The following is a 27,788-nucleotide window of genomic DNA, read 5'->3' on the forward strand; positions in this document are numbered from 1 at the left end:
CTCCTTGCTGTCCAGGGGACTTTCAGGAGTCTTTTTCCACAGCACGGTTTGAAGGCATCAGTTCTTTGGTGTTCTGCCTTCTCTGTGGTCCAGCTGTCACAACCATACGTGACCACTGGGAAGACCATAACCTTGACTATGCAGCCCTTTATCAGAAGAGTATTGTCTCTGCTTTTCAACACAATGTCTAGGATTGCCATCGCTTTCCTGCCATGAAGTCAGAAGATCTTCTTGGCTGCAGTCACTATTTGCAGTGATTTTGGAGCCCAAGAAGAGGAAATCTGTTACTACTTCCACCTTTTCCCCTTCTATTTGCCATGCAGTAATGGGGCCAGATGCCATGATCTTAATTTTTTAAATATTTAGTATTAAGCCAGCTCTTTCCCTCTCCTCCTTCACCCTCATCAAGAGGCTCTTTACTTCCTCTTCGCTTTCTGCCATTCGAGTGGTATCATCTGCATATCTGAGGTTGTTGACATTTCTCCCATCTATCTTGATTCTGGCTTGTAACTTACCCAACCCGGCATTTCTCATGATGTACTCAGTGTATAGGTTAAACAAACTGGGTGACAGAAGACAGCCCTGTCATACTCCTTTCTCGATCTTGAACCAATCAGTTGATCCATACAGGGTTCTAACTATTACTTCTTGACCCACATACAGGTTTCTCAGAAGACAGGTAAGATGGTCTGGTATTCTCATCTCTCCTGGAGCTTTCCACAGTTTGTCATGGTCCACATAGTCAAAGGCTTTCATATAGTTGATGAATCAGAGAGAGATGTTTTTCTGAAATTCCTTTGCTTTCTCTGTAATCCAGTGAATGTTGGCAATTTGATCTCATCACCATTTGGTGATGTCAATGTGTAAAGTCATCTCTTTATATTGCTGTGGAGCATGGGCTCTAGTGTTTGGACTCAGTAGCTACGGTGCATGGGCCTAGTTGCCACAGTATGTGGAATCTTGCTGGACCCAGGATGGAACCTGTGTCCCCTGCATTGGCAGGTAGATTCCTAACCACTGGGACACCAAGGAAGTCCTATTATACATTTTTGGTTTGAGGGTACCATGAGGTTTTGATATACCAGTCTATGTATATACAAGATTGTTTTAAGTTTGCTGGTCTCTTAATTTTAAATGTATTTTCAGTATCCTGCATTTGTACTCTCATTTTCTATTTCTGGTTTAAATATCATATTTGTGTGTGGATGCTTTTCTACCCTAAGTAAATGTTTGCCTTTACCAGTGAGCTTTCCTGTTCATAATTTTCTTGTTTCTAATTGTGGCCTTTTATTTTCCACTTAGAGAAGTTTCTTCAGCTGGTTTGGTTGTGTTAAATTCTCTTTAACTTTTGCTTGTCTGTAAAGCTTTTGATTTCTTTGTTGAATCTGAGAATCTTAGTGGTTAGATAAAGTATTGTTGGTTGTAGGTTTTCCCCTTTCATTACTTTAAATTGTGCCACTCTCCTATAGCCGTCAGGGTTTCTGCTGAAAAATCAGCTGATAACCTTATGTTATCAGATAACCTTATGTTATTTGATGCTTTTCTCTAAAAAAAAATTTTTTTTTTCTATTTGTCTTTAATTTTTGTCAATATGGTTAATATGTGTCTTGGCTGATTCCTCCTTGAGTTTTTCCTGTGGGGACTTTACACTTCCTGGACTTGAGTGACTATTTCTTTTCCCCTGTGGGAATTTTTCAGGTATTTTTTCCTCAATTATTTTCTCAGGTCCTTTCTCTATTTTCTTCCTAGTACCCTTTTAATGCAAATATTAGTGAGTTTAATGTTGTTCCAGAGGTCTTTTAAACTGTCCTCGTTTCTTTGCATTCTTTTCTCTATTCTCTTCCATTGCAGTGATTTGCAGCATTCTGTCTTCCACCTCACTTATCTTAATTCTGCTATTGATTCCTTCTAGTCTGCTTTTCATTTCAGTTATTGTTTTGTATATCTCTGTTCTTTAAACTTTTTAGCTCTTTGTTAATCATTTCTTGTGTCTTCTCAGTCTGTACCTCCATTCTTTCCCTGAGATCTTCAGTTCAGTCGCTCAGTCACGTCCAACTCTGTGACCCCATGGACTAGAGCACATCAGGCTTCCCTGTCCATCACCAACCCCCTGGAGCTTGCTCAAACTCATGTCCATTGAGTCGGTGATGCCATCCAACCATCTCATCCTCTGTCATTCCCTTCTCTTCCTGCCTTCAATCTTTCCCAGCATCAGGGTCTTTTCCAGTGAATCAGTTTTTTGCATCAGGTGGCCAGAGGGTTGGAATTTCAGCTTCAGCATCAAGCGTTCCAATGTGTATTCAGGACTGATTTTCTTTAGGATTGACCAGTTTGATCTCCTTGCAGTCCCAGGGACTCTTAGGAGTCCTCTCCAACACCACAGTTCAAAAGCATCAATTCTTTGATGCTCAGTTTTCTCTATAGTCCAGCTCTCACATCCATATATGACTACTAGAAAAATCATAGCTTGGACTAGACAGACCTTTGTCAGCAAAGTCTCTGCTTTTTGTTATAGGTTTGTCTAGGTTTGTCATAGCTTTTCTTCCAAGGAGCAAGTGTCTAGTAATTTCATGGCTGCAATCACCATCTGCAGTGATTTTGGAGCTCGAGAAAATAAAGTCCATCACTGTTTCCATTGTTTCCCCATCTATTTGCCATGAGGTGATGGGACTGGATGCCATGAAGTGATGCGACTGGATGCCATGATCTTAGTTTTCTGAATGTTGAGTTTAAGCCAGGTTTTTCACTCTTTCGTTTCACTTTCATCAAGAGGCTTTGTAGTTCCTTTTCACTTTCTGCCATAAGGTGGTGTCATCTGCGCATGTGAGGTTATTGGTATTTCTCACATCAGTGTTGATTTCAGCTTGTGCTTCATCCAGCCTGGCATCCCACATGATGTACTCTGCATAGAAGTTACATAAGCAGGGTGACAAATTATAGCCTTGACGTACTCCTTTCCCAGTTTAGAGTCCGGTTCTAACTGTAGCAGGTTAAGAGATTTCTCAGGAGGAATGTAAGGTGGTCTGATATTCCCATTTCTTTAAGAATTTTCCACAGTTTGTTGTGATATACACAGTCAAAGGCTTTGGTGTAATCAATAAAGCAGAAATAGATGTTTTCCTGGAATTCTGTTGCTTTTTCTATGATCCAGCAGATGTTGGCAATTTGATCTCTGGTTCCTCTGCCTTTTCTAAATCCAACTTGAACATCTGGAAGTTCAGCCTTCACGTACTGTTGAAGCCTGGCTTGGAGAATTTTGAGCATTACTTTGCTAGCGTGTGAGATGAGTGCAATTGTGTGGTAGTCTGAACATTCTTTGGCATTGCCCTTATTTGGGATTGGAATGAAAACTGACCTTTTCCAGTCCTGTGGCCACTGCTGAGTTTTCCAAATTTGCTGGCATATTGAATTCAGCACTTGCACAACATCACCTTTTAGGATTTGAAATAGCTCAGCTGGAAGTCCATCACCTCCACTAGCTTTGTTCGTAGTGATGCTTCCTAACACCCACTTGACTTGGCATTCCAGGATGTCTGGCTCTAGGTGAGTGATCACACCATCATGGTTATCTGGGTCGTGAAGATCTTTTTTGTACAGTTCTTCTGTGTATTGTTGCCACCTCTTCTTAATATCTTCTGCTTCTGTTATACCATACCATTTCTGTCCTTTATTGTGCCAGTTTTTGCATGAAATGTTCCCTTGGTATCTCTAATTTTCTTGAGGATATCTCTACTCTTTCTCATTCTATTGTTTTCCTCTATTTCTTTGCATTGATCTCTGAGGAAGGCTTTCTTATCTCTCTCCTTGCTATTCTTTGGAACTCTGCATTCAGATGGGTATATCTTTTCTTTTCTCCTTTGCCTTTAGCTACTCTTTTCTCAGCTATCTCTAAAGCCTCAGACAACCATTTTGCCTTTTGCATTTCTTTTTCTTGGAGATGGTCTTTGATCACCACCTCCTGTAGAATGTCATGAACCTCTGTCCATAGTTCTTCAGGCACTCTTTGTCTATCAGATCTAATCCCTTAAATCTGTTTCTCACTTCCACTGTATAGTAGTAAGTGATTTGATTTAGGTCATACCCGAATGGTCCAGTGGTTTTCCCTACTTTCTTTCTTCATTTAAGTCTGAATTTGGCAATAAGGAGTTCATGATCTGAACCACAGCCAGCTCCTAGTCTTGTTTTTGTTGACTGTATAGAGCTTCTCCATCTTTGGCTGCAGAGAATTTAGTCAATCTGATTTTGGTGTTGACCATCTGGTGATGTCCGAGTGTAGAGTCTTCTCTTGTGTTGTTGGAAAAGGGTGTTTGCTATGACCAGTGCGTTCTCTTGGCAATACTCTGTGAACCTTTGCCCTGCTTTGTTTTGTACTCCCAAGGCCAAATTTGCCTGTTACTCCTGGTATCTCTTGACTTCCTACTTTTTCATTCCAGTCTCCTATGGTAAGAAGGACATCTGAGATCTTGGGTCATCTTTATTATCATTACTCTGATTTCTTTTTTGATTTGATTGCCCATCTTCATTTAGCTTATTTATTCTTCTAGGATGTTATATTGTTCCTTCCTCTGGAATATATTCCTCTGCTATCTCATTTTGTCTAACTTTGTGTGTTTACTGTCCCACAGTCTGCCGCACTGTAGTTCCTCTCATTTCTGGTGTCTTTCCTCTGGTAGATGAGTACGGTCCGAGAGGCTTGTTCAGGCTTCCTGGTGGGAGGGATTCATGCCAGCCCATTGATGGATGGAGTTGGGTTTTATCCCTCTGGCTGTGATGTTCAGTTCAGTTCAGTCACTCAGTTGTGTCTGACTCTTTGCAACCCCATGAATCACAGCACACCAGGCCTCCCTGTCCATCACCAGCTCTCAGAGTTCACTCCAACTCATGTCCGTCAAGTTGGTAATGCCATCCAGCCATCTCTTCCTCTGTTGTCCCCTTCTCCTCCTGCCCCCAATCCCTCCCCGCATCAGAGTCTTTTCCAGTGAGTCAACTCTTCACATGAGGTGGCCAAAGTATTGGAGTTTTGGCTTCAGCATCAGTCCTTCCAAAGAACACCCAGGACTGATCTCCTTTAGGATGGACTGGTTGGACCTCCTTGCAGTCCAAGGGACTCTCAGGAGTCTTCTCCAACACCACAGTTCAAAAGCATCAATTCTTTGGCACTCAGCTTTCTTCACAGTCCAACTCTCACATCCATACATGACTACTGAAAAAACAATAGCCTTGACTAGATGGACCTTTGTTGGCAAAGTAATGTCTCTGCTTTTCAATATGCTGTCTAGGTTGCTCATAACTTCTCTTCCAAGGAATAAGCGTCTTTTAATTTCATGGCTGCAGTCACCATCTGCAGTGATTTTGGAGCCCCCAAAAATGAAGTCTGACACTGCTTCCACTGTTTCCCCATCTGTTTCCCATGAAGTGATGGGATTGGATGCCATGATCTTAGTTTTCTGGTTATTGAGCTTTAAGCCAACTTTTTCACTCTCCACTTTTACTTTCATCAAGAGGCTTTTTAGTTCCTCTTCACTTTCTGCCATAAGGGTGGTGTCATCTGCATGTCTGAGGTTATTGATATTTCTCCCGGCAATCTTGATTCCAGCTTGTGTTTCTTCCAGATCAGTGTTTCTAATGATGTACTCTGCATCTAAGTTAAATAAGCAGGGTGACAATACACAGCCTTGACGTACTCCTTCGCCTATTTGGAACCAGTCTGTTGTCCCATGTCCAGTTCTAACTGTTGCTTCCTGACCTGCATATAGGTTTCTCAAGAGGCAGGTCAGGTGGTCTGGTATTCCCATCTCTTTCAGAATTTTCCACAGTTTATTGTGATCCACACAGTCAGAGGCTTTGGCATAGTCAATAAAGCAGAAATAGATGTTTTTCTGGAACTCTCTTGCTTTTCCCATGATCCAGCGGATGTTGGCAATTTGATCTCTGGTTCCTCTGCCTTTTCTAAAACTAGCTTGAACATCTGGAAGTTCCCGGTTCATGTATTGCTGAAGCCTGGCTTGGAGAATTTTGAGCATTACTTTGCTAGCGTGTGAGATGAGTGCAATTGTTTGGTAGTTTGAGCATTCTTTGGCATTGCCTTTCTTTGGGATTGGAATGAAAACTGACCTTTTCCAGTCCTGTGGCCACTGCTGAGTTTTCCAAATTTGCTGACATATTGAGTGCAGCACTTTCACAGCATCATCTTTCAGGATTTGAAATAGCTCAGCTGGAAGTCCATCACCTCCACTAGCTTTGTTTATAGTGTTGCTTTCTAAGGCCCACTTGACTTCACTTTCCAGGATGTCTGGCTCTAGGTGAGTGATCACACCATCATGATTATCTTGGTCGTGAAGATCTTTTTTTGTACAGTTCTTCTGTGTATCTTGCCACTTCTTAATATCTTCTGCTTCTGTTAGGTCTATACCATTTCTGTCCTTTATCAGGCCCATCTTTGCATGAAATGTTCCCTTAGTGTCTCTAATTTTCTTGAAGAGATCTCTAGTCTTTCCCATTCTGTTGTTTTCCTCTACTTCTTTGCATTGATTGCTGGCTCTGTCAAGAGGTGTGTTTATAGGTGTCTGTGAGCTCAGGAAGACTTTAAGCAGCCTGTCTGAAGGGCAGGGCTGTGTTGTGTGGCCTCAGGCCTCTCAGCAGTGTAGACTTTGGGCTATTGGGTAGGCTAGGTCTTGGCCTCAAAATGGTGACCTCAAGGACCGTTCATGCAAATGAGTACTCCCTAGTACCTCTGCCACCAGTGTTCTTGTCCCTGCAATGAGTCATAGCAGCCCTCTGCCTCCCCAGGACACCATCCAAAACTAGCAGGTAGGTCTGGGCCAGGCTCTTATGAAGCTACTGCTTTTTCTCCTGGGTCCCAGTGTGCATGAAATTTTATGTGACCCTCCAACAGTGGCATTTTTCCTTCCACCAGTTCTGTGGAGTTCCTGCGGTCAAGCTCCTCTGGCCTTCAAAGCCAAATGCGCTGGGGGTTCCTCCTCCCGACGGCCAGACCCCCAGACTGGGGAACCTGACTTGGCACTCAGAATTCTCACTCCTGTGGGAGAACCTCTGTGATAAAATGATTTTCCAGTTTGTGGGTCACCCACTTTGTGGGTATGTGATTTGATTATATGGCAAATGGAACCCTCCTACCATGTTGTTCTGGCTTCTTTTTTTGTCTTTGACAGTAGATTATCTTTTTTGGTAGGTTCTAGTCATTTGTTCCTGATGGTTGTTCAGCAGATAGTTGTGATTTTGGTGTTTTCGTGAGAGGATGAGCTCAGGTCCTTGTCCGGGGATCTCTCTGAGGGTTCTGTTTAACTGCAGATTCATCTGTGTTTCTGCCCAGCTCCCAAAGAGGGAGCTAATGTTGATCTATGTGCTGAGCAGCGAGGTTGTAGAAAGGATAACGCCAAGCTTCCGGGAGGGATGTGCCTTAAAAGGTAGTGCTGTTTACTGTTTTTTTTGCTAAAGGATATGATCAAGGATACAGATGAACACCTGCAGGGAACAGGTATGTAGCCAGGGTTTGGGGAGAGGGCACAGAGCTTCCATGACCTCTCTGGGACCTCTCTGGTACCCCACCTGGAACACTTACCCACCTCCCGCCGCCACCTTATTTCTGTAATTCCACAATTCACTGAAAGGAACCGTGTTAAGGTCTGGAACCTGAAGAGCCTTAAGAATCGACTCTCTGCATGTTTGTACACACTTGTGCAATGGTAAATTACAAGCATCTTTATCTCACATCTTTACTAACATTAATAGTCTTAACTATTGGTGGGAATAGGACATTCACATGCCTCTAAAATGTATGGTGCTTTTACTAAAATACTCAATTTGGACACTAAATGTTAATCAAGTTATGTCTTAAGTTGCAGTACAGCTGCCTGAATTGCTTTTTTTTTTGCCAGTGGATAAAGTGTGTGACACTCTAGGGCTAAAAAGCGTGGTGGTAGGAGGAGGTATTCCTCCTCAGAGGCGAGGAGATAGGCATCTAAAGGAGAGGGCAGATATCCTACTCGTCCTCTCCTGTGCCTGCCCCTGGGGAAGTGAACATTAAGGCTTCAGTAACAGAGGGAGAACCCGATACCCCAGGAGGCTTGTGGGCAGCTCTCAAGTCACTGATTGTTGGGCTCCTCTGGGGCCTGTCTGCAGCCTCAGAGGGCCCTTCTGCTTCACTTAGGGAGAGGAGGTTAAGAACAGGAAAAGGAGAACTCTTTCACATTAACCTGTTTAAAAAAAATAAGAAAACAGAAAAAAAAAAAACCCACTGCTTCTCATGACTACAGATGATATCACTCAAAAACACTCTTGTTAAAAGAATAACCCAATCATGGTGGTTCTTTGCTGGGTAAGAGGCCATGGTGGAAAATTCAGTCACGACTAATCAGTCCTTTATAGTGGGGGTCCCAGCAGAACTCAGAGTTGCCTAGTGTTGTTAACCACAGAAACCTGCATTTTGTGAAATTTTTTTCCCCCCAGAGAGATTGTGATTCAGTTTTTTCCTACAGATTATGGTTAATCACCTTTAGGGTAAGTTGAAAATCATCAAAATAGTATGTTAACAGCGATGTCCAGAAAGTCATTAAAACCCAGGTAATAATTGTATCTGTGGTAAAATTAAAATCTTGGATCAGACTCTGTTGTGGATACGTCTAGAAAATTACTACTTCTGATTTAGTTGTATATTAGGAAGCAAGTTACGTTGGTTAATCTAAGGAGTATGAATAGGAAGACCATAGAAATTAGATTGTTGTGTGTTTCCATGATCCCGTTTTTGAGTTGGGTGAAGAATAGATGGGTTGTGGTGAAAGAATAGAACTCACTACTTTTTCCTTATCATTAATGGTTCTCTTTCAAAATTTTAAGAATGAAAACCTAATGATAGGCTGTGGATAATGAGAGCTCTTGTCTTCTGGTTTCTTGCTTCTGATTATAGTGAGAGCTGGTTGAGGGTTACAGTCTTTGGTGTCCATCTTAAGAGGTTACAGAGACCTCCTGCTTCCCAGGGTCATGGTACTTGCTTCACAACCCCCTGGCTGCCAGTCATGGAACACACGCGTGTGGTACTCCTTGGGGTTGTTATCATGGCAACCCACATGCAAAAATATAAATCAAAGCAAAAATCTTCATTAAATAGAAATAAAACCTGTGGTATGATTTTTTTTTTTTTACTTTAAAGGCAGTTCTAAACAGAATGTCAACCAAGATTACATCACAAAAACTTTAAATGTATTTACAGAGTGAATAAGTTACATAGATAAACTTTGAATATGCTTCTGATGTGCAACAGGTTTACATGCACACAGCTAACACTTGACAGCATTAAATTTAAGGGGAAAACTTAAGAATGGCCCTTTACATATATATTACAGATAAAATGACATTTCTTAAGAAACAGTGACAACTCATATTTACCTTTATGTCCTATTTCCAGCTATCCACGTGGATATTGAAATATGCATGCGTAACAGGTGGAAAGACTTGGAATTTATAATGTGGACGTCTTTAACTTTATTCTATAAAATGGCAAAGTTGGTTAAAATTAACACTCATCCTTCTGTAGTATAAATATGTTCATAAAAGCAACATTCTAATAAAAAGCAGCCAAGATCCTTAAAAAAATGTCTGTCTGGACCATTTTTGGTGCGAGGGTCTTAATCACAGACCCCTGCAAAGAGATCCAGGGCTTTCCGAGACAGTAGCCTAGCAACATAAGAAAGGTACTTCATAGCAGCTCCTTTTAGACACAGTAATGGTATTCAAATTTCAGTGTACATTGAATTGTCCATTTACAGTTCTCTTTTCACATACACAGGCTGTCAGCTTTTGACCGTCTTACAGTTTTCCGTGGCCAGCTTCATTCTGCCTGCTCCTTCCTCAGCTCACCTCACACACACACACAAAACAAAGGCAGAGAAAAATGAAAAAGAATGTACAAGTTTTAGAATATAAAATATTTTTTAGTGAAGAAAACATTGCACTTTTGCCAATCTAAAATTGTTTCTAGAAAGGAAGGTATTGTTCAGAGTAGTTGGCTTTGGTATGCAATGGAAGTCACGCCTTCAGTAGTGAGTTTTTGCTCAGTAAAAGGATAATGCGTTTGTGTCACACAGGATGATGGATGGAGGCTGTTCCAGAGCAGTCCTACGCTACCTTGGTTCTTAAGAGTATTGCTACACGTGGGAAGTTCTGCCATCCTCTTTATGAAAAGTCCTACAGGCAACAAGAGGGAGAACAGTCTGACCAAGCCTTTTGAAGGCTGAGAAGACACTGAATGACGTCACCCCAGCACGGCAGCATCCCCAGCGTGGCGCCCATGGGGGATGGGAGGCTCCTGTCAGAGGCTAGTGCCGGACACGCTGGAGTCGGGAAGGACGGCGGTGAGGACCCGGTAGCTCTGGGCCCTGCGGATCATGTCCCGGATCTCCATGTTCAGCTCCATCAGCTTGGTGCAGATCTCAGTCAGGCTCTGGTTAGACCCCACCAATGCGTAAGTGCCCGTCTGTCCTAGAGTTTGATGGCGGAAATAAATATTCAGCAGTGTCTGGACCTCATCGTCAGAACTGCTTCCAAAGATGTCATTGGGCCACAGACTTCTGCAGGCAGGAAAGAGTAGCAGAGGTTAGAGGCACTGTTATAAGATTGAGTTTTTTTTTAAATGGGCATTTACTTAGATTTAATTTTATTTTTTTAATATAAATTTATTTAATTGGAGGCCAGTTACTTTACAATATTGTATTGGTTTTGCCATACATTGACATGCATCTGCCATGGGTGTACACATGTGTTCCATCCTGAACCTCCCTCCTACCTCCCTCTCCTTTATTAGTATAAGAAAACTACTTTCTGAATACAAAAGCTTTTATTGAGAGAAAATTCACACATTATACAATTCAGCTATCCAAAATATAATTCTGTGGCTTTTTTGGGTAATCAGAATTGTGTAAACATCACTATAATCAGTTTTAGAATATTAATTATTATTGATTTTGATTTAAAAAACTTAAGTATAAAAATATCAGGAATAGGAGGATTTTCCTCACTGTCTAGTGGTTAAGACTCTGAGCTTCCACTGCAGGGGGGCATAGGTTTGATTCCTGGTTGAGGAACTAAGATGTGGCCAAAAAAAAAAGTCAGAATGGAGTCCATTTATTTGCTATAGCATTGTGGTTACAATGAATGTGAATATACTATCAAAATGTAGGGAGAAAGTCCCAAAAAGGATACATTCAAAAAATTAGTTTTAAAATTACTTTGGAGTATACTTTCAAGTGTTTAAACATTTTAGAGATGACAGATAACCAGAACCAACACTCATATTTCAGACAATAAGTTCTGAAACCTGATGTTTCTGTCATGGTAATGGGAAGGATCTGAGGAGAATTTATATAAACATCTCAGTTTTCCTCCCATAGTGATTTAGTCCCTAGCCCTGACAAAGTGACTGTTAGGCACGCATTTCTTTTAACCACCTCTAACTAGTGGGCTTCCCAGGTGGCGCTAGTGGTAAAGAACCTGCCTGCCAATGCAAGAGACTTAAGAGATGCAGGTTTGATCCCTGGGTTAGGAAGATCCCCTGGAGGAGGGCATGGCAACCGACTCCAGTATGCTTGCCTGGGAAACCCCATGGACAGAGGAGCCTGGAAGGCTACAAGTTCATGGGCTCAAAGAGTCAGACATGACTTAGCAACGAAACAACAATACAAATAGTTGCGTTACCTGCATTCCCTTATTTGCCGTAAAGCCTTGCCAAGTTCGTTGTTCTTCAAGCACTCAAGCATGGACTGGATGGCTGCCTCAGTGGATGTGAAGGTTGGCTCGGACCACGCCCCCTCGATGTAAAGAGGGTCAGCTGCAATGGCTGCAGTGGCCTCCTTCAGGTTTTTCTTTAGGTCACTCAGTTCCCTGGACATATTTAGCAGCTGTTAAAAAATATATAGTTTTAGTGTATTTAGTTGCAGGCTGGATTTTACATCCCCAATTAAAATTGTATGACGTCTGGTTAAGCACAAGCTTAGTATCTCAGTAAACTAAAAACAGGACTGATGGAACTATACTGCCTGATATATGTAGGGCTATGGGGCTGTATGCACTGAATAATTGTATCAACAGCTGGCACACTCTCCTTGTATAAAAGATTGACTCCTCTTAATGTTTTCTGTTTAAGTAGAAGGGAACACATAGGGGTAAAATGCACTAAGAGAACAGGCGGGGGAGCTGGGTAAAGCTGGGTTTAGATGCCACTTCTGCATTCTTGACTACCACATGGTCAAGCAGATAGACTCTTAAGTGCCTTCAGTGCTGTGAGACTGAAGATGTTATCCACCTCACAGTTTATTTAAACAGTTGGGCACATAAGTGCCCAATAAATGTAATCACGAACATGGACCTGTTTGAAGAATAAATTTTTATCCCTATCCCTATGCATTGGGAAAAGATGAAAGACATAATTTTAAGGGAGAGGAGGAAAAATTGCAATGTCACATTAGTATTCATCACAGAGGTAAGGATTTCCCTTAGATTCACTGGAACCAGAAGATCCTGTGTTATTAAGAAATAAACCATAAAGAGAACCTGTGTCACTTCTGGGGCCCCCAAAGTGTACTGTTGAAGATAGCTGTATTGCAATTTGACCCCAAGAGCATTTAAAAAAAGAACAGATGTGAATTTAAAGGTTTTTTTCCCTTTCTAATGCAAACTGAGGATGCCTATTTTCTTTGGGAAGTTGATTTACCCAAAATCTTTGCCTTTCTTCGTTCCCAGCTTGCTCACTGAACAAGCTATAGAACTGAAGCCCTCAAGGACAGTCTTCACGCAGATGCTGCTTAGACATGATGATACACTCCAGCCCCGGGCTCAAAATTAAATGAGGTTAATAAGCCTTTTATATAAGTTGTTAGACTGTCTTAGACACATAGTTTTTAAGCTTGAAAGTGAATTTCTTATTTCAAATCTAGGTAAGTTTTAAGTACTGAAGGTGTGTGGATCTCATCGCTAGGGTGAGCACCTCCCTCAGTGCTATGATGAGCTGGCTCCCTGGGACCCTCAAGGCTGTCTTTGCATTTTGTGTCCAGGTAGGTCGGAAATAAATAGGAGACACTAGTGTTTTAAGACTTGTGCTTAAGTGAAATGATTATAAATGTTCAAGTGATTTTATTACGCATAAACTGGTCGGGGGGAGAACAAAGGAAAAGCAGTGCTGAGCTCATGGCAGGACCTGGGGTCGGGGGTTGGGGGGGCTCACCTCTGGCATGGAGCTGACTTCGTGCACCTGGCCGATGAGCTTACAGTAGGACTGAAAAAGCAGCAGCAGCTGGAAGTGTAGCTTATACAACCTCTGACACAGTTCCAGTTGCTAAAGAGAGAATTTGTGTAGGAAGAAATAGTTACTAAGGATCATTCTTACATAGTAAGTGAAATCTTAGTGGAGACTAACATTTCTTCTTTTTAAAACAAGGAAGCGTAACTAGGTATTACCATTCTAAATAACACAGAACAATAAAATCCAATCAATGAATATCAGTGAGAAATTCACAGTATAATATAGAATAAAACAAATCCTGGAAGATTACTAAATAGGATTAGTAGCTATAAAGGGACTTGGTGAACTGCCACATTTCCATTATGTTTGCCCATTAGATTTAATATCTACAAATTACAGCTGTGGTTGTGTTATAGCTGTGGTTGTGTTAATTTTTATAAGCTATATGTCTTTAAAACATTTTCTTTTTATTAAAAGTATATTTGAAAGGCACAACATTAAGTGGTTCTAGGTGTCAAAATTTATCAATTCAGGAGACACTCGAGATTATTCCTTGTGACAATTCTGGCTGCCACTTAGGGTGCAGGCACAGATCTTAAGGTCTGTAAACACAGGAAAAGTCATGTGATTGTCTAAGGTTCTGTGCCAGTTTTACTGACAATGTTTCTAATCAGTGCTCAACAGATACTTGTTGAATTAGATATAAAAAGGGCCTAAAGTGCTTACAAACAGGAGAAATGATGAAAAGCATGCAAAACTTTCTGTGGAAAGAATTTTTAAAAACTGTTCCTACAAAATGGGCCTTAAGTCCTATAGACACCTCTAGAATTTAAAATGTTTTCATTATATAGTGTACATGTACTGTAAAGTAAGGATAAACCATGAGTAATTCCAACACCGATGATCATGACTACTGTTTGAGCCATATCTGCTTAATGGCCTCTAAATTTTGCCTGTTTAATCCCAAGAAAGGGTTAGCTCCTAAGTAGAGAACAGGATTCTGCCAGAGGAAAAGGACAGCCAGCCTTCACCAGAACTGCATGGCTCAGCAGTCACCAGTCACCAGTGAAAGTGGGTTAAATATGTGGCTTAAACCAACACTTCACCATTCAAATGTGGTTAAGTAAGGATAAACAGGGCCTTTCTTTTAGTGTGTGTGTGAAAGTTGCTCAGTCATGTCCAACTCTTTGTGACCCCATGGACTGTAGCCCACCAGGCTCCTCTGTCTGTAGGGATTCTCCAGGCAAGAATACTGGAGTGGGGTGCCATGCCCTCCTTCAGGGGATCTTCCCAACCCAGGAACTGACCCAGGTCTCCCGCCTTGCAGGTTGATTCTTTATCATCTGAGCCACCAGGGAAGCTTAATAAGACTAAAAAGAATGCAGAATTGAGAGCTGCTAAGGTGCTTAGGTGACAGCTAAGGTCACCTCAGCTGCTGAGGTGACTTTAAATTGTTTTCCCCAGATCACTTTAAGGAGAGAAATGACAAGAATTTAAATTTAGGTTTTTAGGAAGAATATTCCATTAATGGTATTATTAACATATGTTTGGTCCTAATTTTTAAAAATGACTCCAGTTTGTGCTAAGACCATGCTGGATGGAGTGTTTCTTTCTCCTCTCTCCCTGGCCCTTAGGGCAGGGGGAAATTCTACTTAGATTTATGTGATCCCTCAGTGCTTATAACAAGCCTAAGTTTAAAGAAGTAGCTATACTCACTCATTAATGCAAATTAGGTCTTTGGTTGTTTTAGTAACACATTTTATGATCATTTAAACTTTTGTTTGTGGAAACCTTTCAAAATCAGGTATTAAAGACAACTTCCAGAGACTCGCAGATAAAAAAGTATCATCTAAAAACAGAATGTTACCTTTCACAAGTTAGGGTGAAACCCAGCTATGAAAACCCTGACTTTCCTAAGTGTCCAATAATGGTAGTTATTACTAAAAATATCCCACCTAGCGCATGAGAGTTCATAGCAACATAGGTTTCTCTTTTGGGAGGAAAGCAGCCTGGAATGCTAATAAAAACTACATGTCTTAGTCTACCAAATAAAATGAAACAAAAAAGGGAAAAACATGCTAAGAGATATAATAGTCACAGTAAAAATAAGATTTGTTATGGGTCCATGCCTAAATGGACAAAGTATGAAAGAAAGTTAACTTACTGCAAGAGATTCCATTTGCTACACAGCAAGCATGGCACAGGAAACAAAGGAAAGGAAAGAGAGTACAGGGTCAGTGTACTGCATGCAACAGAAAGCACGGCCCTCTTCAGGAGCAGAGCCGTCTAGCAGTATTAGCATCGCTCGCCCCACCATGATAAATGCTTGCAAATGTTGTACCCATTCAACATGCACAGCAGTCCAGTTTAAGACAAGCTCTAATGGGAAACATGTCATTGGAAAACATAATTTGTGATCCTTTAGATTCTCTGATTAGTTGCTTTAGATTCTGTTGGTCTTGGAGACCATAAGTGAAAACTTGTATTGCTTGAAGATTTTAGTGTCTAAATGTGAATAACATGTAAATGTAGTAAAACTGTGAGGATGCCACTGGATTAATTTGAAAGAACTACCACCCCAAACAGTCACTGCTAAATGTTAGTTAAGGCAGAGTAATGTGCTTGGCTCTGAATCTACTGAACTATGACTATCTAATTAGCATATAATTAACAATCTAAGTGGCATTTTCTTTAGTCATATTGCTTTCCACATTGAGAATATCTGACAGGAGTGAGTGAATGTTGCTCAGTTGTGTCCGACTCTTTGTGACGCCATGGACTATAAAGTCCATGGAATTCTCCAGGCTAGAATACTGGATCTCCAGGGGATCTTCCCAACCCAGGGAATGAACCCAGGTCTCCCACATTGGAGGCTGATTCTTTACCAACTGAGCTACAAGGGAAGCCCTCTGACAGGGGAGCTAGATATTATTTCAAAGGATTGAATGTTGTCTTTATCCTCCCAAACAAGTATGAGCTATGACAGGTAACCTTGCATTTTATTTTTTATAATTTTTCCCCCAGTAGTGAATTTCTAAAAGCCTTCTAGAACCAACCGTTAGTCTAAAAGAATATAAATTTGTACCTGGGGCATGTTCAACTACAGCTATCATATTTTTGGTGTCACCATATTTTAATCATAGACTTGTTAGGGAAGGTTTCTGTATGTGGTAAGAGATTACCACAGCCTGACAGAACATTAAAAAAAAATCTACTTGGCCATTTCTAACTATGGGTCAATACATCTGGTTCTGGGTTTTCAAAATATTTAAGGATCTTCTGTTTCTAATCACCGATAACAAAAACCACTTATTTTAAAACTCTTTCCAAAAAACCTAAATTATCAGTTTAATATGTTGTACTTAACATAAGGTACAGTATACAAAAAATAAAACTATCAAATTATTATTAATAAAACTATCAAATTATTAGTATCTTCAAACATAAAGTACCAACTGCCTCACCCCCTGCCTTCTAAGGGTCTCTTCTTGTCTAGTAATTGCTAGTAATACCGTGTGGGTCTGGCACATTGATGACTGCTGTATCAAGTCTACTGAGTAGTTTTTTTGACCCTGGCTGTAAATACCTTTTAAAGCTTTAAGCCTGTGATACGGATTATACAACCCAAGTTATTTACTATTTTCAAGGAAACTTTATAACCATTATGCTAGACATTTTTATAACCAAACCTTACATACTACTGAAAGACAGAGTCACACAAGAAAGGATTACACGGCTAGTCTTAAATCTACACGTACAGAGTCTCCACTATGAAGACTTTTTAGAAAACATCAAATTTGATTGAAACATTAGTAAGCACCTTAGCGTGTAACTGCTGCTGCCATGGAATTTACTTTCCAGAAGCATGGAAAGAAGCAAGTACTGAGCAATTACAGGGTCTTATGTGAAGAAACTGCTGTCTTTTTACTGGTTTCCAAAACAAGGTTGTAATCCCAGAAGGTCGTCAGATCAGCTAAAGGAAAATCTTCTCTGTTCAATGAAGGCCAACGAGACTTTCTGACTCCAGCCTCGTGCTAAGGAATTTCATTGTCAACAAATTCCTCCTACCTGGCCCTCAGGGACAAAATTTTGTTTCTTGGGAGCTGGCCAATTTGAGGAACACCAGTTCTCAGAATCCTTCTTACACACTCCTTTTTAGGTAGGCTAGTCCAAGCTGCATTGATATTTACTCTCAAAAATCCTTTCCTTGGCCTCAGGCTGGGACTGAGTTTGCATTTAGAGCTTCAAAAAGATAGTGAAAATGCCTTTCAAGGAAAATGTAAGCTTTTTCCCCACCCTGTGCTAATATTTTCTGGTATCCAGGTTGTAAAAATAATCCCTTGAGAAATCTTTACAGATGTATTTATTTTTGGTGATTAAAGGTTCTTTTGAAAATGTGGAAATGTCACTGTTTTATTTGGTCACAAGGATTTTCTTTAAGGCCCTGTTCCTGTACACCTGATACGGCTTGATTTATTGAACTGGACTTAGAGGTATGTTTTCTCAAAATGAGAACAAAAATTAAGTCAGGATATTAAGAACCCATCATAGACAAGGTAGCTTTAAAGCCTAGACATCAGCGGTAGCACAGCTATTCTTGTTTCTCTGTACTCTGCTCTGAAAGGAGTGCTTTGCTTATGACAGCTAGTTAGGTGAAAAATCTAAGAAGTTTTCTTCTTTTTGGCATGCAGGATCTTAGTTCCCCGACCAGGGAGCAAACCTGCCCCTCCCTGCATTGGAAGTGTGGAGTCTTAACCAATGAACCACAAGGAACATCCCCCTTAGAAATTTTCAACACATCAGAAGGTAAGTCACAGTATTACTGTTAATATATGGGGCTGTGGTTTTCACCATGTTTAACCTCTGAAAGTCACTGGTTTAAACTAAATTCGATAGAATTTGGAAAATCTAGTCAAGTGTTGAAGCTTTCCTACTTTGGTGTTGCATGCGTCGCTTCAGTTGTGTCTGACTCTGTGACCCTAGGAGCCCCTAGGCTCCTCTATCCATGGGATTCTCCAGGCAGGAGTACTGGAATGGGTTGCCATGCCTTCCTCCAGGGGATCTTCCCATGCCAGGGATCGAACCTGTGTCTTTTAGGTCTCCAGCATTGACAGGCAGGTTCTTCACCACTAGCACCACCTGGGAAGCCCACTCTGTGTTACACAGATGCCTGTAACCTCCTGAGCAGGTAGAAACAATATGTTCTCACCATTGCTAATATCACTTGGCTCTGGCACATTGACGACTGTTGTATTACATTTATTGAGTAGTTCTTTTGGACATTTGTCATGAATATCTTCCAAAATTTTGAAAGATAAATATGTTTTAGTCTCTAATATAGATTGCACAGCTTGAAGTATTTACTTTTCAAGAAAACTTCCACTTCAGGAGGCATTTCCTTAGTCAGTCTAGAAAAGAGATTCCTTATAGAGAATGACTGACTATCTGAAGTTTAATGGGTTACAGTTTAGCTGGAGAAACACCTTGTCTTGTTCAACATTTAGCTTGTTCAGTCTGTAGAACAGAGGTTGCAGGCTTCTCCCATTCATGGATTAGGCAGGGATAGGAAACAGAACCAAGAGGGTTAGTGTCCAAGAAGATTCTATGATGATTTGAATGTAATAAGATAAAATGTAGTGGGGCTAAATGTAAATTATTGTATTTGAGTCCATAGAGTCGAGTGTTCAAGTAGTGCTCAGAAATGGCTGTGAAATTCCATGTCCATCAGCTAAAATCACTTATAGTAGTTGAAGCGATGACCTCTGCAGCTTTCCCAGGGCCAGCTCTGCAGAACCAGGAGGTGAGCTGTGCTAATTCACTGAAGGCTTGAGGCTGTGGCCTGGAGATCCCAGAGCTGCGACGCTTTACCCTGACCTATGTTTCTATGAACTTCAACTCCCCAGAAGCCACTCCACAATGAATTCCATGGGCAACGGAGAGGTCACTGTTGGCTTTTAAGTCACGTAGAGATGTGTCTGTCTTCAGGATGTGCACTGGTAAAGCCATGTCTGGGACTCACGCCCACCTTGTTTTACATCTTATTCACTGTGTGCTATGCCTCATTCTAGAACTGGTATTGTAGGCACCCAGTAGACTAAAGTATTAACTAATCATGCCTGCCTTAAAAAAACAAAAAACAACTTTTGTTCCAAAATCCTTCTCACATATTAGGAGCACTTTTCTCAGGAGCGTGGTTTGTTCTGTTTTGTACACGCACTGGGAATCCTCCAAGGTTCTTTCCAGGAGGGAGCCCAACACGGGGGCCCTTGCGTCTTAGTACAGAGAGATGGTTCTCACAGCAGCAAAGAGGAACACTGGTGTTTTTCTTGAAAGGCACAACTCTTTTTACTTGGCATTCACTTCCCCATTTTGGGGCCTTAGGTACAGAGGCACATGTTCCTATCATAAAGAAAACAACATCGTGATGGTTGGCTCTCACCTGCAGGGTCAGGAACTCACTGGGTGGTGGAGAGCCACCCAGCTCAAGGTGGCTGCCACTGCTGCCACTTTAGGAAGGCAGGCCTGGTATTGCTAGCTTTTTTTTTTTTTTTCAATTTTAAGAGATGCCAGAAATGCTGTTTTGAGGGTATGTGTGAACAATTTCAAGTTTAAAATGTTGAGTCAATTAAAAAACTTGTACAAGCTGAATAAAACATGTCTGTGAATTGGTTATAGCTTATAGGCTACCTAAGTGTAAACTTTCCTCATTAATTTGATGTCACAACTTTACACTGAGAATAGACAAAAAATCAGAAAATATTCAACATCTAGAAAACAATTATATTCTCTTCCACAAATTCCACAGTAATTTCTCGCTTATGTCACTTGTTAAGAATGACTAGAAATCAGCTACTGGCATTATGGGGCAAGCCTTGGGGTCAGGAGACTTTCACATGCCTGTCTGTACGTGGTCATCATCTCTGGCCAACTGACCTCTCTAACTGCTCAAGAGTTTGCTAGGTTTAATAAGGTAAGCACTAATCCTTCCACAAAGTCCACACTTCTCTGAAATAGAATATACATGTGGAGTAATTTCTGGCATGTTGACTTTGCAATTTATATCCAGATATAATTTTATTTTCCCCAGACATAGATTCTTCAAGTGAAAGCTTACTTCCTAATCCCTGCTTCCATCTGTCCTCATGCAAAGAGTGCTCAGAATAATGTGTACCATCAAACTATTCCAGAAGACAGAGAATCTGGCTTAAAAAAGAGAGCTGGAGTAAATCACTGGAGGATAAGCGGTGCTCTGAGGTCAAACACTTGTTGGGTTTTTCTTTGGAATGGAAGCCAAATAAATGGTAGCTCTAATTAGAAAAATAATCTCCCACCAAATCTGGACATAAGATCAATATTTAAATAGAGCAACACCATCATTTCCCGACAAGGCCCAGCTTGAAGGTGATTTCTCATCCTTTGAAGGCCCCACACTCTGACATGCATTTCTCGATGTGATAGTGTAATTACAAGCGGACATCTCTGCCTTGACCAGTAAGTAGCCTCCTAACCTGTCTTCCCAAATCCTCACTTGCTCACTAGGTCTGTTTCCACAGGAGTGTGGGAGAGCCCCAATCTAATCACAACCTCCTGTTAACAACTTTTAATTGGTTCCCACTGATGTCAGGATAAGCACCCAAGCCCTGCATGGTCTGGCTTCTGCAACTTTTCTCCTGGTCACTTCCTACCTGCCCTGCCACCCAGGCTCCCTTCAGTCCTCGCAAAGGGTCATTTTCCCTGCCACTTCGGGGCCTCTGCAGGCTCGCCAGGCCCCTGCCTTCCACCCTGCACCCCTGGCACACTCCAGCTCAGAGCTGAGATCTCTGCCTGAATGGCACCTCTGTGGAGAAGCCTTCCCGGAACTGCCCTCTTGTTAGGCCAGGTTCTCTGCTATATCCTTTCATAGCTCACTGTTCCCACCTTTCCTTAATGGCCCTTGTCACAGTTTATACACACATGACTGGTAACGTCCATCTCCCTGAATAGATCAGAAGCTCTACCCAGGCAGAATTCACTGCTTTACCCACCATGGGGGCCCCTTGGCAGTAACTATAGAATGAGTGACTTCACGCTTTTCTGCCGAGTTTCCTTTGCAAGGTGGCACACATTTATAAGCTAGCTGGACTGCGGTGTGTACTTAGAGCAGTTCTAAATGAGAAGAAAAATCTGAGTGATTGCTGAAAGGTCAACAGAGACTTTCTTCACTGAAAGAACTAAGTGGTTCAGTGAAGAATTAATGATTTTTTTTTCCTCTTTTTAAAATTTTTAATTGAAAGATAATTGCCCTATGACATTGGTTTTATATTCTGAATGAAGAACAGTTTTATTAGGAAAATGGTTAGTATAGTTAGTGTCCAGCAGAAAGGTTATTTTTATACTTCTGCTTTTCCAAAAAGAAGACCCTCCCCCAGCAATCCCATCAACACACCATCATACTTGGCTCTAATGTCATTCTTGCTTACTGTACAGGTCTCGTGTGAATATATGGGATGATGCTTCCTTCCTCTTCCTTTTTCAAGTTCCACGCTTCTTGGGTATATCAAAACCAACACACCAAGTCAGAGCACAGAACAGATAAACTCTAACGGGTGTTTATTACCTTTTCCTCTGAGTCCCCTGGTTGACAGGTAATTACTCCATCTCTTGATCCTCCTGCAAATGTCGCCTTACAATTTGCAAGCCACTGTTGTCAGAAAGAGACATAGGTAAATTCAGTGCTGTCTTTAAGAATCTGTTTATCATCAATTCTGTCAGGGAAAATATAATAGATTAAGTTTCTAATCACAGTAAGATAAAATTTTGCTGCAGTGACCATTTGAAAAGTTTTTGGTTAAAGATTAACAATTTAAAATTAAAATACCTGTTTATATCGGTTCAGCAATGGCCATTTTAAAATTTAAACATTTATCATGTTATTGTTGTGATGTATCTACCCTGAAAAGTAATGTCACTAGACCGCTCCAAATGTTTGTATAAATCAAATAAATCCACATACAATTAGAAACCTTTCATATGACTGAGATTAGGAGACAGGGCGGGTACATCTTCCCAGGCTGGGCCAGCCTGGGCCGTGCAGCCTGACTCTGCTATGTTGAGGCGGCTTCTATGGGGCAGGTCTGTTTAACTGTAAGAAAGACCTTACAATAATAGCCTAGCTATTTAAAGATTCTGCCAGCTTAACTATCTAGTATAGTAACTAGTATAGATGTGAAAGGAACCTTTGGGTAGAAAACAGTAAGCCCTTAAGAGCTGAAACTCACACTTGACATCAAAAGACTGACTTGTTCACCAACCAGAATTAAAGGATTACTTTTATTAACTGATGCCTGAGAAGCTAGAAAACGGTGACAGTGAGAGAGCCACAGAAATAGAAGACAAAGGGAATTGCTGCAGTAGAATGTCAGAACTCTCTCTTTGACAGTCATGGAAATATAACAAAAACCAAAAACCCAGTAACTTAATGTATGTCTTCTGTGTATGAGGTACTTGTGCAGGGCAGTTTACATACACTATTTCTATTTCAAAGGCAATATTGAGTTGGAGTTAACAGCATGAACCTTTGAATCCCACAGACCTGGGTTTAAATAACCACTTTTCTACTTCCTAGCTAATGAGAAGAGTAATAGCAACTCCCAGGGTAGTTGCAAGCATTACAGGATTTGAGAGAGATAACTCTTACCAGGTTATTGGATATATAAAAAGGACCAGGTTATTGGATATATAAAAATGACAGCTGCTGTGACTATTAGAGCATATCACTGTCTTATAGATGATGAATCTGAGATGACAGGAGGTTAAGTAATTTATCCAGGGTTACTAACCCTTAAGAAACTGAGCTGCAGTTTGAGTTCAAAGTCCATCTGACTTCAAAATCCACGATCTTTTTATAGTGCCTGGTCTACGATGGGAAGTGCTCCCTGGAAATTACACGCAAGTTTTTGTTGGAAATCAGGAGGTCTGCATGGATGGTTTCTGAATCACTTCTGTCTGTAACATTTTACAGTTTACATCTTTGAAGGAAGGAGGAAGAAAAGAGCAGGAGCTGAGGCCAAGAGAAACCACGGTGATGGGGAGAGACAGCTACTGAGAGTGGTGGAGAGAGAGGAGATCCATCTCAACCAGTTTTGGGTGAGGCGAACACTGGAAGGATGCAATTAACAATTTTATTAATAAATTTCTGAGAAAAGAGAGGTTATAATGTTGATGAAGTGATACATTATACAGATAGCCACTTTCCCCAATTTCTTGGTTAGAAAAATTATAGGGCTAAAATTGAAAGCTGAAAAATTTCTCTTTTGTAGGTATCATTTTTATATAATCCATACTATTGATAGTTCTAACACCATTAAGTTGGAAGATAAGACAAGTCTGTCTTCTCCCAAAAGGGCCTCTCTTGTGTTATTCACATCCCCTCCCAAGAGTTCATGGTGGTTGGGTTCATTTGGTGTTAATGAAACTTATATGCTAACAGAGACACAGACGCTTACTGAGAGAGTGGCCTCTTTTCTGTTGTTGTAGGTATCCAAATATTCTTGCAGTTCTAAAACACTGAACTTGAGCTTGTCCAGAAGTCCACAAGAAAGGAGCTAATAAAGACAGGAAAATAATTTGTATTAAAATAACTTCCAGAGAGACACCTAGACAAAGGCATGGCTACACAGAGAGAAAAGAGAAGTATATTTAGATGTAATATAGCATGTGTCGGGGGTGGCATCTGTGTTCACCTGTACAGTTTGTAATTTTGCTCCACTCTCAGAAGCAACTGCACTTGAATATGACTTGCTAATTTAAATTTCCTGTGAAGATACCCATTTTCCCCATATCAGTTTAGACAGACAGATCTTAACAAGCATTCTACAGAAGCCTGCATTAAGAACTGGCATCCATTTTATGCATGGACTCCAGTGTCTTCATCCAGTAACACTCCAGGAAATGTGAAGACAGACCTCCAACTAGGTCTTTGTATTTAATTTGCATTTTAAATAATTTAAGATGGAAAGATTTCTCATATCGTATTCTTTGCTGCAAAACGGCCAACCACTAATCAAGTTCCTGGAAAGCGACCCCACAGACAGAAGCCCAGCAGGCTCCTCTGTCCCTGGGATTCTCCAGGCAAGGACACTGGAGTGGGTTGCCATTTCCTTTTCCAATGCATGAAAGTGAAAAGTGAAAGTGAAGTCACTCAGTTGTGTCCGACTCTTAGTGACCCCATGGACCGTAGCCTATGAGGCTCCTCCGTCTATGGGATTTCCCAGGCAAGAGTACTGGAGTGGGGTGCCATTGCTCTAAACCCCAGTAAGTACTGAGCAGATGAGATGGTTCTGTGATATGCATGGGGGATGGAAAGAGGTGCCCCTCTCCCCTACGGAGAGCTTGCCGGTCTTGGAAGGTTAGCATTGTGTTTATATAGTCACGATTCAGCAGTCAGCCAGCGACTATTTTAATTATCCTTCAAAGTCATCATCTGCAGTGGGGCTGGACGAATCTAGCAAGAGGGTAGGTGGTCTCTTGGAAGAAGAGAAAGTGATGACATGGTGCCTCTGGGGATCCATCTGGCTGGCTGACCTAGCATCATGGGGACTGGCTAGGGCTGCTCTGAGAGGTTAGCTCACCATGTTCACAGCCTTTAGGGTCATCAGAGAGAAGCACCATGGACACAGAGGGAGCACAGAGCTGGGGAGGGGGGATCTCTCCCTGATCTCCTGCAGTGACGGCCTCAGCTGGCCACGCACAGCCATTCCTGTGCAGACCCAGGCCTCTGGGGCTCCCATCACCACACAGCACTGCTCACACCGGAAGTGTCTTTCCAACAAACTGCAATTGCACACGTGCTTCCCCGAAGTTCTACACTGTCAGCTGGGCAGGCCGTTGACCACAGGAGTGGGCCTGGGATACTCACGGTCTCGGCATCCACGAAGAGCGTGGGGCACTCGGAGCAGGAGGTAAGCATCTGGGAAGAGCTGACAAACTTGGATCCAATGCCCCGGAGGTTATCACCAAGGTAACTGGCTGCATCACAGGTTAGGAAGCAGAACCTTTTCTGAATATTCTGCAAGGCAACATAATTACTATTTGTAAAGGCCATGTTTTAACTTAGGCACTAGAAAAAAACTTCTTAGGAAATTATCAAAAATTCTTAGGAAAATATCAAATCAGCAGAAGTCCTGCATGTAGTGGCAGGCATGTGTGTGTGTGTGTCCTGCATGTAGTGGCAGGCGTGTGTGTGTGTGTGTGTCTGTGATAGGAACAGAGTGAGTGTCTTAAATGAATAATCACCCAGTGTGGACAAAGTTTCATCCTAAAATGTCATTTCCCAATGTGTGGATGCCCATGTATCTTTTAATTAAGTGCTGCTTTGCTTTTTTGCTGATGGCCAGTGCCAGCCAGAATCTTTTGCCTAGTGTGTTTGTCAGATGAGTAAGTTCTGAGATTACTTCAGTGTGGGTGAGAGGAAAAAGGTCATGAGATACGACTCCTTTCTATCATTCCCAGATCACAGCTCCCAGAGACAGGAGGACTAAAATGGAGCCACAAAGTCTCTGAAGAAAGAAAGAGTATATTCTGTGTGGGACCTGTCTCTCTGAGAGCTTTGCACATGTCACCTCATCAGTGCTCACAACCAGGTGAAGAACCTGAGGTTAAGAGAGGTCAGAGGACTCAAGATCATGTAAACAGGAAGTGATGGAATAAGGGTTCTAAGTTCACATCCCTTCCATAAGTGATAATGCTTTGTAAACGTTACTATTCCTCCTACACTGCCTGAAGAAAAACCATAATTAGGAAGAACCTGACTTGTGGGGCCTGTGTCAGTGACAACATGAGAACACTTTTAGCCCCAACTTCCAACTCAAAATATCTTTTAACAAAAAGAACAAAATATTTAACAAAAAAATAATTCCAGATCTAGGCATTGGCTTTCCCCAAAGAGATTTCATACCTTTTGAGTTGGAGAATCTAATCCAAGAGAAATCCTCTCTGCTCTGCTATGGGGTACTTAGCAGGTCCCCCAAACAGTAGCAGGCTCTTGGTTCCTTATCAGTTATACTAGAAAAAAATGCCAAGTGTGCTGCATATTATTTTTATTTAATATATCTGAGGGTCTTGACATAATGCATAACATTATGTCTTATGGTGGTGGTAGTTTTGTGTGCAATTTAAAATACTTGACACTACTGCAGCTGAGAGGAGCAGGAAATGTCATGTATCACCAAGCTATTAAGAAATGACTGGCAGAGTGAGGAGGAGGAGCCAGGTCCTCCAAGAAGTTGGGTTCTTCTCCCTCACCCAAGGATATGGTGAGACCCGGGTTTACATTTTATTGGACTGAGAGGCTAGGAACTTCAGAGCCACATATGACTTCCATATAAAAACAGCTTGTGATTTGGTGACATTGTGCACACAAATGACAATATTCTAACCCAAGAGCACAGGAAGGAAATAGACTGACGGAGACACTTGGAAAGCCATCCCTGCTGGACCATTAGAAACCATTTCCTTGTTTTTAAAAGCAAAGTATTTTTGCAGTTAACATCCTCTCTACTCCGTCCAGAATACAGGGAAACGTGGTGTCCAGACCCACAGGGAAATATTGGGAAACTAAGCAAACAGCTCCAGTGAGGATGTGATGAAAGAACAGTAGACCGTGTGTCTGACATGTGTTTCATTTCCATCATATTGGAACGGCGATTTTGCTGTCAATCACAGAGCATTTGATGGTAGCTGAGAAAGTTCTTAAAGAAAAATGTAATATTAAAAAAAAATAGGGGAAACAATTTGTATTATTATTATTGCAGATAAATGTCTTAGGAATTGATCCAGTCAACTGATAAAAAAATACGAACTCCAGTGTTCTTCCCAGTACCCAGCCCCATGTACCAGCTCACATGACAACCTGTTGCTGTACTGGCATTAAGTGGTAACTATACGTTTGAGATGTACATTAAAAAAGTTTTTTTTCCTACTGCATTTACTGAGCACCTATTGTGTGTGAGCCACTGTGCCAGCCACTGGAATCAAAGCAAGACACCATTACCTGCCCTCCCCTGCAGGAGACAGACACCTAAACAGGTAATTCCAACAGAGTGTGGCAGATGCCTGGGATCCCAGGTCGGGGGTGCAAGGGGAGAAAGAGCTAAAGGAAGGCCTCATTCATGGAAGTGCCGCCCCATCAGGGATCTATGTGCATTGGGAGCACAGCTGAGGGAAAACAGGAGGTGATGGTTCTCAGCAGAAGGAGGAGTACTGCTCAGGACTATAAAGTCGACCATGCAGTGTAGTAACTGCAGGATAACAGGATCACAGCAGCCAAACATAAATATACATAATTAACCATTACTTAAACACAGACTTTAGAACAATATAATAAATTACATTGTTCCTGAATCTTTACAAATTTACCTCAAATGGTAGCTTTGGGATAGTTTGTTTTTAAATTTCAGTCTGGCTTAATGTTAGGGTATTTCTGGATTCTTATCTTTCAGCAGCCCATTGTTTCCTGTTTTAAGGCTAACAGTCCCTCCAGCCCCCAGTTCATCTCAGA

At 41.4% G+C, this 27,788-nt stretch overlaps 2 protein-coding genes across 54 annotated transcripts in view; one reads left to right on the forward strand and one right to left on the reverse strand.

Annotated features, from left to right (window-relative positions):
- The window catches only part of ZAR1L (zygote arrest 1 like), a 90,565-nt gene that overhangs the window by 50,469 nt on the left and 12,308 nt on the right, over positions 1-27,788 (forward strand). For 7 of the 49 annotated variants that reach the window (XR_011259416.1, XR_011259420.1, XR_011259424.1 and 4 more), the window contains exons 2-5: positions 17,944-18,058; positions 23,253-23,377; positions 25,742-25,872; positions 27,043-27,316. Coding sequence is in view for 1 of the 49 variants with exons in the window: in XM_069601603.1 (XP_069457704.1) it covers positions 10,104-10,253 (150 nt within the window). In the remaining 48 variants the exon portion in view is untranslated. Of the gene's footprint in view, positions 1-10,103; positions 10,592-12,753; positions 12,862-12,947; positions 13,065-17,943; positions 18,059-20,339; positions 20,744-21,718; positions 21,877-23,252; positions 23,438-23,767; positions 27,317-27,788 lie in introns of those variants that run through there. The other 42 variants (XR_011259401.1, XR_011259400.1, XR_011259403.1 and 39 more) reach the window with 30 other exon arrangements.
- Positions 9,198-27,788, reverse strand: part of FRY (FRY microtubule binding protein) — a 438,786-nt gene continuing 420,195 nt past the window's right edge. For 3 of the 5 annotated variants that reach the window (XM_069601592.1, XM_069601588.1, XM_069601590.1), the window contains 7 exons: positions 25,149-25,298; positions 23,737-23,835; positions 21,849-21,932; positions 15,417-15,434; positions 13,235-13,345; positions 11,710-11,912; positions 9,198-10,586 (listed from right to left, as the gene is read on the reverse strand). In XM_069601592.1, coding sequence (XP_069457693.1) covers positions 10,328-10,586; positions 11,710-11,912; positions 13,235-13,345; positions 15,417-15,434; positions 21,849-21,932; positions 23,737-23,835; positions 25,149-25,298 — 924 coding nt within the window. In that variant the 3' untranslated portion in view covers positions 9,198-10,327. The remainder of the gene's footprint in view (positions 10,587-11,709; positions 11,913-13,234; positions 13,346-15,416; positions 15,435-21,848; positions 21,933-23,736; positions 23,836-25,148; positions 25,299-27,788) is intronic. The other 2 variants (XM_069601589.1, XM_069601591.1) reach the window with 1 other exon arrangement.

This window comes from Ovis canadensis, chromosome 10 (assembly GCF_042477335.2).
Source record: "Ovis canadensis isolate MfBH-ARS-UI-01 breed Bighorn chromosome 10, ARS-UI_OviCan_v2, whole genome shotgun sequence".
NCBI classification, from domain to species: domain Eukaryota; kingdom Metazoa; phylum Chordata; class Mammalia; order Artiodactyla; family Bovidae; genus Ovis; species Ovis canadensis.